The sequence below is a fragment of the Callospermophilus lateralis genome, chromosome 5, assembly GCF_048772815.1.
Source record: "Callospermophilus lateralis isolate mCalLat2 chromosome 5, mCalLat2.hap1, whole genome shotgun sequence".
NCBI lineage: Eukaryota > Metazoa > Chordata > Mammalia > Rodentia > Sciuridae > Callospermophilus > Callospermophilus lateralis.
Genome location: NC_135309.1, coordinates 65,806,587 through 65,822,519, shown reverse-complemented (window position 1 = coordinate 65,822,519; position 15,933 = coordinate 65,806,587). Strand labels below are relative to the sequence as shown.

The following is a 15,933-nucleotide window of genomic DNA, read 5'->3' as shown; positions in this document are numbered from 1 at the left end:
CAAAAAAAAGTGAATGATAGAAATTAGAAAATAATTTGAACTGAATGGAAAAAAAAAAACCAAGAACAATTCAGAACAAAGAATTTATCTAAAGCAGTATCTAGAATCTGGAACTTTAAATGTCTAAACCAGAAAAGAAGGAAGGAATCAAAGTCATAATTTAAAATATCCACTTTGAAAAACTAAGAAAAAGAGAGTGGACTAAAGTCAAAGCTAGCAGAAAGAAGGGCATATATAAATTAAAGAAGAAATTAATAAAATACAAAGAAATAATAGAAAGTATTAGTGAAAAAGATGAACAAAGTCATAAAAAAGAAAAAAAAACTCTTTAGCTAAATTGGTCAAAGTAAAAGGAGAAGACAGAAATTGCCAAAATCAATAATTAAATAGTGGGCATCAATAAATGCCATCAAATTAGTTGCTTGTATAAAATGGAAAAATTTTTAAGAAATATGTTCTTAAAAACTGACCAAGAATAAATAGAAAATCAGAATAGATCAAAGCAAGTAAAGAAATTGCATTGGTAATGAGTCAAAGGACAACCCAGGCCCAGATGACTTCACTGGTGATTTTCATCAAATACTGACAGAAGAAACAATACCAGTTCTTCAGAGATGCATTCAGGAAAAAGAGAGGGAGGAGACACTACCCAGCTCATTCCATGAGGTCAACTTTATTCTGATACAAAATACAGATGAAGATATCATCTGAAATCTCCTGAAAATATCCCTCATAAACATAGACAGGGAAATTTAGCAAATTAAATCCACAACGTGAGAAGAATAAAGCCACAATCAAGTGAAAATCATCTTCAAAGTGTTAGTCTAATACACCATATTGATAAAATAAAGGGAAAATCAAATGATCATGTCAATAAATGTTGAGACATGATTTTGGCAAAACCTAACACTCATACAAGATTAAAAACTCACACAGTAAACTACTTGTAGAAGTTAATTTTCTCTAATGAAGAGTACCTGTGAAAATCTACAACTAACATCATACTTAATGGTCTGAGAGTGAATGCTTTTGCCCTTAAGATTGAGAAGAAAGAGTAGTTTACTTTCAACACTTCTATTCAACATTGAGCTGAGATTTTAGCCAGTATAAGACAACATTACTTAAATAGTGATTGGAAATAACTTTTTAATTGCAGAAAAGTGATAGTATATACAGAAAGTCCTAAGGATCCCCCCAAAAGAAAAGTCACTAGAACTAATAAATCAGTTTATCAAGGCTTCTGTGTATAAAATCAAAATTACAAAGTAAATTGTATTTATATATACTAGCAAGGAAAAATTCCAAGATCAAATTATTATTAATTCTACTCATAAGAGACCAAAATATATAGAAATAAATTTAACAAAGTAAGTGCAAGGCTTATATTATGTGAGATATGAAATATTTCAGTACACTCATGCACCACATTACAATGTTTGGGTCAATGATGATATATATAACAGTGATTTCATAAGATCATAACGAAGCTCAAAAGTTTCTATCACTTTTGTCTTTAGTGATATCATATCACTAACCTGATTATAGTGATTATAACACCATAATACAATACATCATTCACATTTGTGGTGGTATGGTGTAAACAAACCTACTATGCTGCCTGTCCTAGAAAAGTCACATAAATTATGCATATGTAATTATGTGCATACTTGATCGACAAGTATGTTACTGGTTTATGAACTTAATATACCTTATTTTTTATCATTATTTTAGAGAGTAGTCCTTCTACTCATAAAAAAAGGCTAGTATAAATCAGTATGCCATGTTTCAAAGGCAGAAAACTCAAAGTCCTTTTTGACCATGGCTCCTGATTGCCTCATTTTCTTTTGTGCTTGATTTAACCTTCTGTTGTTTTGTTCATTGTGGTCCCAGGAGCAATAGGATATGATATATAACATAAATAATACAGCTTAGGTGTGTAATAGGTTGTACTATCTAGGTTTGTGTAATTATACTCTAGTGTGCTCACAATGATGAAATCACCTAATGGTGCATTTCTCAGAACATCCTGTCATTAAGTGATACATGACTGTAAATGATGAGGCACTATATCTTCAGAGATGAAAAAGTTACTATTGTTGGGATTTATATTCTTCCAAAACCTAAAAATTCAATATGTATTTATCAAAATCCAAGTAGGTTGTTAAAAATAGAAACTGACAGATTAATCCTAGTACTTATATAAAAGTGTTAGAACACTAAGTAAATGAATTCAAAACTTACTATAAAGCAGGTGTGCCCAGTGATGTGTTATTATTAAAAGAAGAGGCATAAAGATCAATGGAACAGAACTGAGATTCCTTAACTTTAATTAAGATCAATTAATTAAGATCAATTAATATGTGTGCAACATGTCAACATAAATAGATGCTAGGAAAATTGAATGTACATGATAAAAGAAGTTAGATCCCTACCTTATGTTTCATTTTAAACATGGATTTACCACATTACCCATCAAATTCAGTCCTATGAACCCAGTAAAGTTTCTGAGAATGTGTGTCTACCCAGTCAGACATGTGACTACTAAGTAGCAAGTTTTTAAAAAAAAATTGATAAATTATCACTATACATAACCATGGGATTCGTTATCACATATTTGTATAAGCACACAATGTATAAATATATTTTGGTCAGTTTCATTTCCTAATACCTCCCCTTCCTCTACTCTATTGATCTTCCTTCTATTTTGGTTAGATTCTCCCACACTGTTATTTTTTTCTCTTTAGCTTTCACATATGAGAGAAAATATACAGCCCTTGAAATTCTGAGTTTGGCTTATTTAGCTTAACATAATGCTCTCAAGTATAGTGGAAAACTGAAATCAATTCAAATGTCCAAATGACTAGAGAATGGAAAAATAAAATGAACCATACTTCTGCAATGTAATATTATTCTGCAATAAAAAGGAATGCGCTCCTGACCCTGTTATAATATGGTTGAATCTTAGAAACATTTTGCAAAGTGAAAGAATCTGAAATTAAACGATTACATTTTCCAATTTGATTTATATAAAATGTCTAGAAAAGACACATTTATATAGTCAGAGAGAAGTTCTATGGTTATCTAAAGCAGGAGCTGGGAACTGGGAGTTATCTGTAAACGGCACAGGGGAATTTCTTGAGGTGATGGAAATATTCTAAAACTGGTTATACAACTCTGTAAGTAAACTTAAAAAGTATCAAATTGTATAACTTAAAATGTGTGAACTTAGAGGTATGGATAAAGCAGTTTAAAATCTTATTCAGTTCACACACTTCGATTTTGTAGTAACTTGAAAATTATTATTAGTAGATACAAATTTTCCTAACTTCAAAAAAAAAAATAGATTGGGGAGTATTCCAGACTTGGTTATATTACAAAGGAAATATCTCACATCAGTATATCAATTGGATTAATTCTTATTGATCTATTCAAATTTTCTCTTCATTGAACCATTCAGAATTTTATACTTTTTTGTAGTCATGTATTCATTTTGATTTTCAAATATATTAGCATATAGCTGTAATATGCTGTCATTGTATTTATATCTCATTTTTTATATGGTTAGTTTTAGTTATTTCATTTGTGTGTGTGTGTGTGTGTGTGTGTGCGTGTGTGCACAAATGCGTGCATGTGAACGCATGCATACAGGTATGGAATCTAGGGCCCTCTACCCCTGAGCTACATCCTTAGCCCTTTTTAGTTTTTCTTTTGTGAGATGGTCTTGCTGTTGTCTGAGGCTGGCCTCAAACTTGGGAGCATCCTGCCACAGCATCCCTAGCAGCTGAGATTACAATTTTGAGCCTCCATGCCTGGCTTCTTTTTCTCATTTATCCATCCTACTAGAAACCTGTTCTGTCAGCCTTTTAAAACAATCTTTACTGTTATATTTATTTTCCAAATTACGTTTACTTTGCTCATTTAGAATGGGTTGAGAAATACTTAGTGCTTTATTTTTTTCTATTTTATGACAGTTACTGCACTAATTTCTAAGTTATTTTTAAAGTAGATTACTCTTTCTTAGTTTTCTTTGGTTCTGATTTGAATGTAACTATTTAGTTTTATTCTTGTTATAAGTACCATGAACCAAAATCCATACTTTCAGTTATTTACTATTGCTTATATCTGTGTCTGTTACCGCTATCTTTACTTTCTCTCCTAATATGTTACCTTTTCTCAGTTTAGTCTCTGAAAACACCCTGTAAATCTCCACAATTTTGTTTTTAACAAGAGTTTAGTGGTTAGTTGCTATGGCTATTTAGTTCTCTTGATCTTTCATTTTTGTCATTACCTCTAATTTTTTTTTCTATTTATTGAGATGCTTTTACCTGCAGGACTTCTAATTTAATTCCTTATGTTCTTTAGATTTTCTCTTCTATTTTAAATTCGTTTTCTACTTCCATTGCCTTTTAGTAGAGTACCTTGATCCATTCCTCTGGTTTGCAAATTCATCTATTTTAGCTATATAATTTTTATTCCTTATATTATATATTATTTAAAATATTTTCTAATTGAAAAATATGCCACTTTTTTCTTCCTATATAACTTCTATTCTCTTGTTTCATATTGCTGTTATATTTTTATCTCTCTAAATCACAGTAATGCTTTTGATGTATTATTTTTCTATCCATTCCAACAATTTTGCTTTAGTTGATACATGCTGTTTAATGTACTGAATTTCTTTTATGTTGTTTTACTGAGATATACATACATTTTAAAACTTTGTTCTAACTAGTTATACATGACAAAAGAATGCATTTTGACACATCATACATAAATGGAGTATAACTTCTCATTTTTCTGGTTGTACATGATGTAGAATTACACCAGTTGTGTAATCATATATGTATTGGGTAATAAAGTCCAATTCATTATTGTACATACATTTTTACTGTTAAGTTTTCATAATGAGTTTAGCTACCTTTTCCTGCTAAAGTGAGTTAGACAATGTTCAAGGTCAAGTTTCTGGTGTGTGTAAGCATAAGACAAGGGATAAGGCCTAGACTGAAGATTCTGGAACCACTGCCTCCCACTCCAGTTTGCTCCTGTGGGTCAGGATGCATCTTCGAGCTCCCAGGAGTTGTCAGCATTAGGAAGTGGTGTTTTCTGTAGTCTGATTCAGCAACCCATGGAGTATGGAGAAGGAGGAGGTGGAGTGTTAAATACTTGCACCTGTTCTCATGGCCTCCCAGCTGGACTTTTGATTTGCCCCCTGGCAACACCTGTGATCTAGTATTGCCATTAATTTTCTGGTGAAGGAAAAGAGCACTGATTGTCCTAAGTTAATTACTTTGATCTGTAATTTCTTTATTCTCTGTAGTTTCCAGAAATGACTTTTGAGAGAAGGCCAGCAGCTCATATGCATTGTCTCTCTCTCTGTATTGCTCTTTTATGCTCTACCCACAGTTATTTCTGCCCCTTAAGCAAAACAATCCAGTCTCTATGAATTCTTGTCCACATTTTCTGTACCTAGAATGTTCTTCCCTTAGTCCTCTGATGGTTGACTTCTCATTAATCTCATCTTCCCTCAAATGTCACCTTTGAAGAAAGACCTTTCTTGCATGTTGAAAGTTAAAACCATCACTATTCTAGGCACTATCATATTGTTTAGTTTGGTTTTTATAGCACTATCATATAAAATTGTTGTATTTATACTCATACATACATATACATATACACACACATAAATATATATATATATTGCTGGGGCAGATTCACAGTCTAATAGAGAACTTAAAGTCTTATATAAATGTAATAAACTTTATAAAATAAATGAGCAAATGAATGAATGAAATAAAATTATTTATCTTATTTTCACTCTACTAGTGACTTCTTCCTGAATATAGGAAGTGGATAGTGGAATGGTGTTATATGTTTTCCTCTCTATTTTAAAATCTTCTTGTTTTATTACCTTCTAGGAGAGTTCTGCAAGCATATATTCTGGTTGATAAATTTACTATATATATATATATATATATATATATATATATATATATATATATATATATATCTCCCCTTAATTGCTATATTTGTGGCAAACTAGATCATAAAAGGAATATGTTCTAAGTGTTCCATATATACCATTAAAATATTTGACAGTGATGACATCAAAAAATATTTTTCAATGTGAGGTCCAAAGCTTGGGGTATTTCCATTTTATGCAACTGATTTTAGATAGAAGTTAAATTTAAGATAACACTCTTCTTTAGTTAGCATATGTCACAATAATTGTTGCCAAATAATATTTTGTGAGTATTTGTATGATCTTTACCACAGACCTGGAATGTGGGTAGGGTGTGAATTCTCATTTTTCAGGTGAGGAGAATGAGATTCAAAGAGGTGAGGTAAGTGGGTGGCACGTCTGAGATATGAACACCAGCCTTCAGTTATTGCCAGATGCAATTGTTTTCTCACTATACAGGTGTCCCTAAGTCTATGCCATATTATTAGAGCAGAGTTTTGGGATTTCTCTGATTATCCCTAAAAGATGTTTTAGCTTTCTTGGCTTGATTGTCAGTGGAGAAAACATTTAAAATAACAACAACAGATGATTAGAATGTGTTAGGACTATTTCAACTGCTGTACATGTAGTAACATGCTTACATATCCTTGTAGTCCTGAGAGGTTGGTGAAATTATGTTCTGTTAGCAAATGAGGACGATTAAGTGCCATGAGGTTAAGCTACTTGCTCAACCCACACAGCTAGCAAGTGGTAGAGTTAGAACTATGAACACAGAAATGTGACTTTTAATAATCATTCCAATCTATGATAGCAGAAACTTTATAGTAGTTTATAGCTTACAAACTTTTCATATGCATTACCTGTGGAGCCTCATTAACACTCTATGGAGAAGGAGGGTAGGATTTGACAGCGTACTAAGTTTCAGAGAAGTGATTTGACCAACTCCACCCAGATAGCATGTGATGGAAATCATACTGAGATCCTTTCTTTTGAAAGGTAATTATAACTCTATTCTTAGATATGTTCCATTACCCATGATTTTATTAGCTTACTGATCTTAATATTTTTTTTTTCTTTCTGATGGCGAGTTATATGATTCTGGGCTTAAACTTTTAACCTATCTATATCTAATGAATATTTTATTTCTTGTATTTTAATGCTCTTTGATAATGTCTCTTTCAGCTGAATTGCAGTGATTTCCAGAAAGGAGAAAAAAATGGGGATTTTATCTGTACTGCTGATGATGCTGCAGTTTGTGGCACAGATGGGAAAACATACCGCAACAGATGTGAACTGTGTGCTGAGAATCAGTGAGTGGTCTGCCTGTTCTCTGCATAGTCATAGGACAGCTTCCCCCCATCTTTAAGATAATTCATTTTGTGGAAGTTAACCACCCATAAGCTATTAGAACTACTTTTTTTTTTTACCACTTTTAAGAAAGGAGTATGTAGAGTTATGTATGTAGCATAATTTTATATTTTACTTTTGTGCGCACTGTCATCACTGTCTTTATTAAGTAAACAGGATAGGGAGATTTTATATATGTGTGTGAATATGTATAATATCTATACACATGTGTGTATGTACATATATAGACATATACCTCTATGCAATATGGATGTTATATGTATACATGTGTGTCCTTACACACTTCTGTCAATCTATTCATCTAACATGCCATTTTAAACAGAGAATGATTTCATCTCAAATGATATGTGTTCATTAATTAAAGTAGTATTCATTAATTAGAGTAAGAAATTGGATCTTTAAATAATGAATTTCTTCTCATCTATTTAATCTTTGCCCGATAGATAAAGCATCTCACTGCCCTATATTTTGCCCCCATTTTATTCCTTCTCCACCCTGCAGGCTAGGCTTGGTTATTGATTGTTTTCCATCAACAAGATGCAGACCTTCTGTGCAGGTTCTGAATTGTGACCTCAATCTTGAGTTGTCTGCTCTTGAGTTTTTGCAAATATAATAACTAATGTATGAAAAGACTAGTCAGGCCATACTCATTCTTTGATATTCTTTAAGTTTTATCTTTTCTTACAATAAGAATCTCCCACCAAAATAAAACTTTGATCCTTCACATGTTCAAATTTTCAGAAAACATTCTAAAATTAGGCTCTGAACTCCCACCAAGGGCTAATATAAAGAAACACAAAGGAAAATAGACATGTGAAGAACATGCAGGTTGTTATGAGATATATTTATTTTGTAACACAATTGCAAACAAAAGAAACACTTGTTTTTTACTGTCTTGAGTGAGGAATCCTGTCTAACATCTTCAAATCTCTAATCCAGGTGAAAATTCCTCTCCTTAGATTTCTAGAATACTCCTTGTTATTATACACTGAGAAACATACTGCCCGTTAGGTTTCTTTCTTAATATTTTAAGAATTTAAAATTTAAATTTTAAGAATTTAAAATATTAAGAAAGAAATTTATTTCTTTCACAATATTTTAAGAATTTAATTTTAATAGTTTTCCTCAGCCAATATCATTGGAAAACAAACTTCTTTTCTTATCAGTCTTACATATTTTATTTTTATTTGTGTTATTTTTGTTGTTATACAGATCTTAAATTGCAAGTTGCCTTTTTAGAAATTAGGAAGTGTCTTACCTTTATGGTTCTATATTACCAGATTTTTTAAAAAGTTCTACTAAAAGAGTAGAACTAGACTAAACAGAGTAAATTATCAGAATTTTAAGCACTTTTCTTGAAAAAATAGATTACTATTCAGTGTAACCCAAATGAAGAAAACTATAGTGGAATACTGGATAATTAAAGCTTGAATTTGTTTACTAAAAATAACAAGAGCAACTACAGCAAAGTTCTTGAGAGCATCTCACATCTAATTACAAGTCTTCCTTTGGCTATCTTCTGATGTGAATTCCCACCCCAGACACAGGAAACAAAAGGTCTCTGGAAATTACATTCACAACTCTGAATGTTATCAGTCTTCCAACATGGCCATTTCTTTGACTTCAGGTTCTAACTGAATAGGCTGTCATTAGACAACTGAAGTAAAAAATGGAATATAGCACTGTTCTCAGGAGGAAAAAAGAATCAAAATACAATGAAGAGAAGCAAAGTGGGAAAGGTGGGGAGTTAGTTCTGTGATATTAACTGGTAAATCTGCTAACTTGTGATTTCAGGAAGACCAGCTCCCAAGTTGGCATAAAAAGCGAGGGAAAATGTGAAAGCAATAATCCAGAACAGGTGAGGACAGGAGTCAGGGTGGGGGAAAGCCATGGGTGGTGGGGGGTGACCTCATAGAGGAAGTGGGTGCTCTCCTCTTCCTCTTTGGTGCATGCCTGCAAGGAAGTAGTTCTTGTTTTGCTTGAAATGGAATAGTGAATACACCAGCTAATAAGGAAAAGTAGTTGATAGTTCCTGAAAAGAATCACTTTACTTAGGTGGTTAGACCTTCTAACTCTATTTCTGCTTTTATTTAAAAAAAGAATTCAATCAATCAAACTAAAGGAAACTGCATGTGTGGTGAAAAGGGCCCTAAAGTTCAGTCATTTAACCTGATTTGAAACTCCAGAGTTGTCATTTGCTGACAGAAGGCCTTGTAAATTACTTCACTAAAATGATATTTAGTATAAATAGCTACTTTCAATGCTGATTCTGTGAGTCTGCAATGGTAGGGGAAAAAAGAAAGTGTCACATGCACGTGGGGCTTGACATTGTCTAGCTGAAGAACATTCCTGCTCTTCAGAGTTCAGTTCCCTTGCTTTAGGCCTCTGAGGTACTTGAGATTACCTCCCTGAAGGATTTTAGCACGTACTATTTTAAATGTTTCTTTATCTGAATCTCCTAGGAGATAATGAGCTACCTGAATTCTAGCACCATCATCATGCTTACTGCATTAATGAATGAATAAGTAAATAAGTAAATATACTTAAGTATATGAATTACAACTACTCATTGAGCTGCCTCTACACAGTTGGCATTGCTTTAGATGGCTAGGGCCATCATGATGCAAGAGGTGCTGGTTTCTGTAAAATTTATGAAAGCGGTGTTGTAAGTACTGCAGTCATTCTAACAAATGCCAAGTTCCTTTCCCTTTCCAGGATGTATGCAGTGCTTTTCGGGCCTATGTGAAAGATGGAAGACTTGGATGCACAAGAGAAAACGATCCAGTTCTTGGTCCTGATGGGCGAACACATGGCAATAAGTGTTCGATGTGTGCCGAGCTCTTGTAAGTATCCTCATACCCAGGTGGTCCTCTGAGCATGCACTGAATTCCTCCCCAGATACCCTTCCATGGAGCAAACATTCTTTTTAGGAAGCAGGCAATCCTTTGTCTTTATATTTTGAAACAGGCTTTGCTTTCAGAATGGCTTGTTTTTTTCTTTTTCTTCATATAATCAATTGTAGTTTCTAAAAAGGAGAGAATAAAGTGGTTATGCTCGTTATTAAATTTGAGACCCTGCATTTTTGGAAATACCCAGTGTTTATAAAATAAGTCATAATATTTTAATATTCAGAAACAATTTTATATAGAATGATCTAGGTCGATAATTTGGCATGCATTGCTTCATTTGGGCATGTGGAGAGACCCTTGTTGAATAATGACAGTTTAACTTTGATAAAAATAATGATGATAATAATAATAATAGTGCCATGTGTCTGAATTCATTGTTAGTGTAAGTGAATGTAATAGAAGAAAAAGAACAATTGGGTGAACCTTTCTCTGAGTGCCTGGCACTGTTTTAGACACTGGAGACTCAGATATGAATATGAGGCAATTAGTCTTTTATATTCTGGCTGTTAAACTAGGTATAGACTCTATCCTTGCAGCAGCAAGCCTTAAAGTGCTATATTTACATTAATGAATCTTTAAAATCAGGGCAAAAGAAGATTTATCAGATTAATAAACTTCACACTTGCTTTTGAAAATGACCGTCAGCAGTTGTAAATTCCAAGGGCATGTTCCATCAGGTTCAGGAGACAGTGATTATTATTGGTTTCCAAACAGGAAAGAAGTGGATTTCCACTTTCTTACCTAGGAGGCATGTGCTTTTGGTGTTCAAACCTGCCCTAAATTCTGTGTTTTTTTGTTTCTTTTCAAGCACCAGCTGAAAAAAAGAGTATTTGAGCTTTCTCAGCTGGTTCTTCCACTGTAGAAGTGATATTGCAATGCCTGTCTCCAGGAGGAGACTATAATTAGGTAATAGATGTGAAAGGGTTTAGGAGTTCAATTCAAATTTAGCTTTTACTAACAACCATTCCTTTACATGAAGGTAAACAAATGCTTTAAGGTTTAAGAAGCTAAACACAAGGGTGTGGATAGCAATGCCTCAGATGTGCAGTTTGGTTTCACCCCTGTCACAGCATTGTTCTAAAGACCGTGGTTCTGCCTATCAGAGGGAATTTTCCTGACAGCCTCCTGTTTGTCAATCAAAGTGGCACACCCATCCACTGGTACAGAACAAAGCTTCTAATTGACTGGCAGTGAGTCAGTTTCACACCCTTCCTTATCTTTGGTAATTTCTCTGGCTCAAGCATTCAAGACAGGGAAATGCTTGTCTCCTGCAAATGGATCAGTTTCAACAGGTTAAGGCAGAGGACACAAAAGTGCTTAGAGTAAGACTGGATTCTGAAAATAGGATTGAGCCATAAACTAACCAGCTGTTTACTTTCTGTAACAGTTTGAAAGAAGCTGCAGAAAATGCCAAACGAGAAGGTGAAAATAGAATTCGAAGAAATGCTGAAAAGGTATATGATTCACCAATAGAATTTGGCTCATGTGGCCATGAACATTAATCAAATTATGCTTGAAAGTTTAAAATAATGCAATAATGTCATTAACCAAATTATGCTTGAAAGTTTAAAATAATGCAATAGTGTCATTGTCCTTTATTACCACATGGCTTTTTCTGAATGTTAAAATTCCTCAAGTTTATTTATTTTTTAACTCAGGGGCACTCAACCACTGAACCACATCCCCAAACCTATTTTGTATTTTATTTAGAGACAGGGTCTCACTGAGTTGCTTAAGCACCTTGCCATTACTGAGACTGGCTTTGAACTCAGGATCTTCCATTCTCAGCTTCCAGAACCACTGGAATTACAGGTGTGAGCCACTACACCCAGCTAAAATTCCTCAAATTGACTATTATGTGGCTTAGTTTTAATGTTAAAAAATCCCCAAATTGATTATTCCTACTATATTATCATTAGGTTCAGATTTAAACCAACATTTCCCATCTAAACCTCAAAACATAAATCTCCACCTTTGTTTCCTAGTCCCCCCAAAAGGATCAAGTTTGTGTATACTAAATCTTGCTAATTTTCATCAGCCTTCTCTCTGGCATGGCTTAAAGCATTTTACCTTGAATAATATTTTAAAAAATTACAACATAATATAAATGAAGAATAACTTTAAAATTAAATCTTCAAACATTATACTCCCTGATGTATTTTATAAAAATTCCACTGACAGAGTTTAGAGTTATTCACTTTTCCATATGGTTATTACCTTATTGAGATCTGCATTTATAAAGGTATTGCTTTTGCTTAAATGAAGATCTCTAAAATTGAGATGGCAGTTCAAAAAATACTCTTAAAATGCAGGGGTTTTCCCCAAAAAAATTATTTGATAATTTAATTATTTTTCAATCCAGTACAAAAAGTTATTCCTTTTGTTAACTGAAGAATCACTGTAGTTAATGTAGTCTGGATTTTAAGTTACATCAAACCCAACTTTCAACAAGAGGTACAGCAATTGCTTTGCTAAGTGGCTGGCCTTTGTGAAGTTAGGACACTTGGGTTTTAGCTTTGTTTTGTCATGCTGTGGGTGTGTGAGACAAAGCAAATCTTCTCTCTGGGCCTCAATTTTCTTGTCAGCAAAATAAGGAGGTTGGATGAATGACCTCAATTTCTTCCCTTCTTCCTGTTGGACTGTGATTCTACATCCTGCATTCTTTGTACTAACACAAACATTATTTTGTGGATTGTAGGGTTTGTGCTTTCCTATGGAAAACAGGCATAGTGTTTGGAAATCAAGAGCTGACCCTCCTTCCATGTCACAGTGTTAGATAATGAAACAAAGTTCCAAATTCAGTGGGGTATTCTGAGTTTAAATTTTGGGAAAAAAAGGCTATGGAGAACCTTCTACAGTGTGCTGGACACTCTCCAAGGATTGAAAGTAGTCCTTCCATGGTGGTTGGTAAATTTTGGTCTAAAGGTCCTATGATAGGTAGCATTTATTACTCCCTAATACAGAAAGTTATACTCCCCTGGTTTTCTCAGTGTCTGGGCTACTCTGGCTTCTTCTTTATGTGGCTGGGGTCATTAGGCGTAACTGCATTGAATAGGACTGCCTAACACTGATGGCTCAATATGGCTCTGTAATTAACCTGTCAGTGGGTTGCTCACAAAAGTGTTTCTTCAGAATCTCCTTGGGTGAATCACAACTTATAAACCGAAATTATCATTGTTTCCCTTATGGGAATCATTAGGCATTGATTTTATTACCCTGCCATGATTATCAGCATCTGTTTTCCTAGATTGTTACAACCAGGAAGTTTGGCACATACCCTTTACTCCTCCATAAACAAGTACCTTATTATAAGGAGGCAATTAGGATTCTCCTTTAAAGCATCCTATTGAAATTTGAATCATTAAGAAAAATCAGAAAATGCTTGATCTAAAACAGATCCTTAAAATCTTCTATTCCAAAAACCTCAGTTCCCAAAGGTGATGGGACTTTGTTACAGTCTCCCAGTGAGTGGAGCCACAGTCTGACTGCCCAGGTTCTCTGACTCCCAGTCACCTCTTTATGCTCATGTTTCCTTGGTTGAAATGAAAGGATGAGGGTCACACAGTTGAAAAGTTTATATAGCAAATTTTTTATAGTTTATATATTATAATAATATATGCCATCACAACATATGACGTGAAGATCTTAAACCCAGAGGAAATTGGGGGTATTTTTTTTTTTTTTGTTAAGTTTATAGCCCTTACCAAATAGAGCTTTCAAAACACAGTGGGGGAAACCTGAAAGTTCTTTCCAAAGCTTCAGGAAATCTGAGAAGGAATCTCTCTTTGGTTATTTTGATAATTCACAATCTTTTTAGGTTATTTAAGTAGATATTAGTCTTGATAGTCTGTCAATCTCTCGAAGGTGGAGGAGAAAAAAATTAGATTCACTTTTTCAGAGGTTTTCACCTATCATGTCAGAAACTCAATAAACAATGATAAAGCAAGCAGAGTACACATAACGCTGGACACCATCATGTTCTCTTTCCCCTGCAAATGAGGACTGGATTATTTTTGACTTGATCCTTATTAAGTAAACTTTAAACATCTAATTTCTTCAATTCAATCTTTTGTCCATTGGAATTTTTTTTTGGTCTTGGCTAGTATTTTGTTGGGTTCATGTGGGAAAAATCTTGTTTTTTTTTTTTGTTTTGTTTTTTTTTTTTTTGTTCCTATGGATTAGGAATTAGCAAGATCTAGTTTTAGTTTTAGGAAACACTCTTTTTTCATAGGCTGTTTTTGCCTTTTAATAGCAGATAAAAGTGCCAAATAACTTCACAAATTGATTATTATTCCTCATTAATTCTCCTTAATATGTTGTTTGTGTTTACCAATACTTCCAGACCTGACATCCTGTGATTATAAATCTATCATGTAAAATGTCAAGATTAAAGAGTAAAAAATGGTGACTATAATGCTTTGTCTTTTTAAGGACCTCTGCAAGGAATTTGAGAACCAAGTGAGGAATGGGAGACTCTTTTGTACACGAGAGAGTGACCCCATCCGTGGCCCTGATGGCAGGATGCACGGCAACAAATGTTCACTGTGTGCTGAAGTTTTGTGAGTACAGAACAGGAACACTTCCCAATCTGTGGAAAGAAGGAAGTGGAGGCTCACCAGGACTGATCAAACCTCCATTCGATATTATTCAGAGTAATATCCAGTGGAAGTTTTTGTCCGTGAGAATTGTGTGAGCAGTTTATGTCCTCCACAAATCACAATACCATCAGTAAGTCAGCACTATTTTTTTAAAATATTTTTTTAGTTGTCAATGGACTTCATTTTATTTATTTATATGCAGTGCTGAGAATTGAATCCAGTACCTTATACATGTTAGGCAAGTGCTCTACCACTGAGTCACAACCTCAGCCCTAAAGTTTTGTTTCTTTTTCTGAGTGCAAACTGACTCCCTTTTCCAGTTAGAGGGCTGATTTAGAAAACACTTCTTCACATTTCCCCGGGGACCTTTGTGAGCCGCTTCAGTACCCAGTCATAGCACAGAATGGGTTAAAAGCAGACAGCAAGATTTGTTTTTCTTTAGTAATTACATCATTGTGACAAAGTTGATGGAACAACCTCAAAAAAATTGTTTACACATATTTTAATTGTATTTCAATTACCTTTTTATCTGGGATGTGTGGCCTTGGGAAAAGGACAAATCCCACTATGTATAAATTATGACATTTATGAAGATGTCCCAGACAAGTCTCATTATACTTTCCTTCAGATCCCTGAGTTCCGTAAGATCTTACCCACTTGCTGTGTATTGCCAGTGTCTCTCAATCTTGGCATTTTAAGATTCTCATTCTTGGATAAGAACTCTTGAAGTCCTTAATCAAAATCAATCCTCAAATCCTTGGTAATGTTTTTTAATAACAGTCATCACAGATGGTAATTGTATAACTGTTTCTATGACTCTTTGTTAATTATCACCCTAATGGACTACATGTGTCAAGAGAATAGGGCATAGATTCACATATACATGATTGTATACCCAGGCCCAGGCCAAGGATTGCCAAACAATAGTTGCTAAATAAATGATGGGTGAGGGAATGAATGAGTAGATATACAAATGATGATCCCTGCTGTGAGTAAGTTTATAGTTAATAGCAGAAATAAGCCATAAATGCACAGGCACATACATGTTTACATGTTATAAGACAGAATGAAAACTATTCCATAAGAGAAGAATATTGAG

At 33.9% G+C, this 15,933-nt stretch overlaps 1 protein-coding gene across 1 annotated transcript in view; it reads left to right on the top strand.

The window, feature by feature from the left end:
* The window catches only part of Spink5 (serine peptidase inhibitor Kazal type 5), an 81,553-nt gene that overhangs the window by 14,504 nt on the left and 51,116 nt on the right, over positions 1–15,933 (top strand). The window contains exons 5-9 of the mRNA XM_076857643.2: positions 7,142–7,269; positions 9,122–9,185; positions 10,043–10,170; positions 11,624–11,690; positions 14,668–14,795. Coding sequence (XP_076713758.2) covers positions 7,142–7,269; positions 9,122–9,185; positions 10,043–10,170; positions 11,624–11,690; positions 14,668–14,795 — 515 coding nt within the window. The remainder of the gene's footprint in view (positions 1–7,141; positions 7,270–9,121; positions 9,186–10,042; positions 10,171–11,623; positions 11,691–14,667; positions 14,796–15,933) is intronic.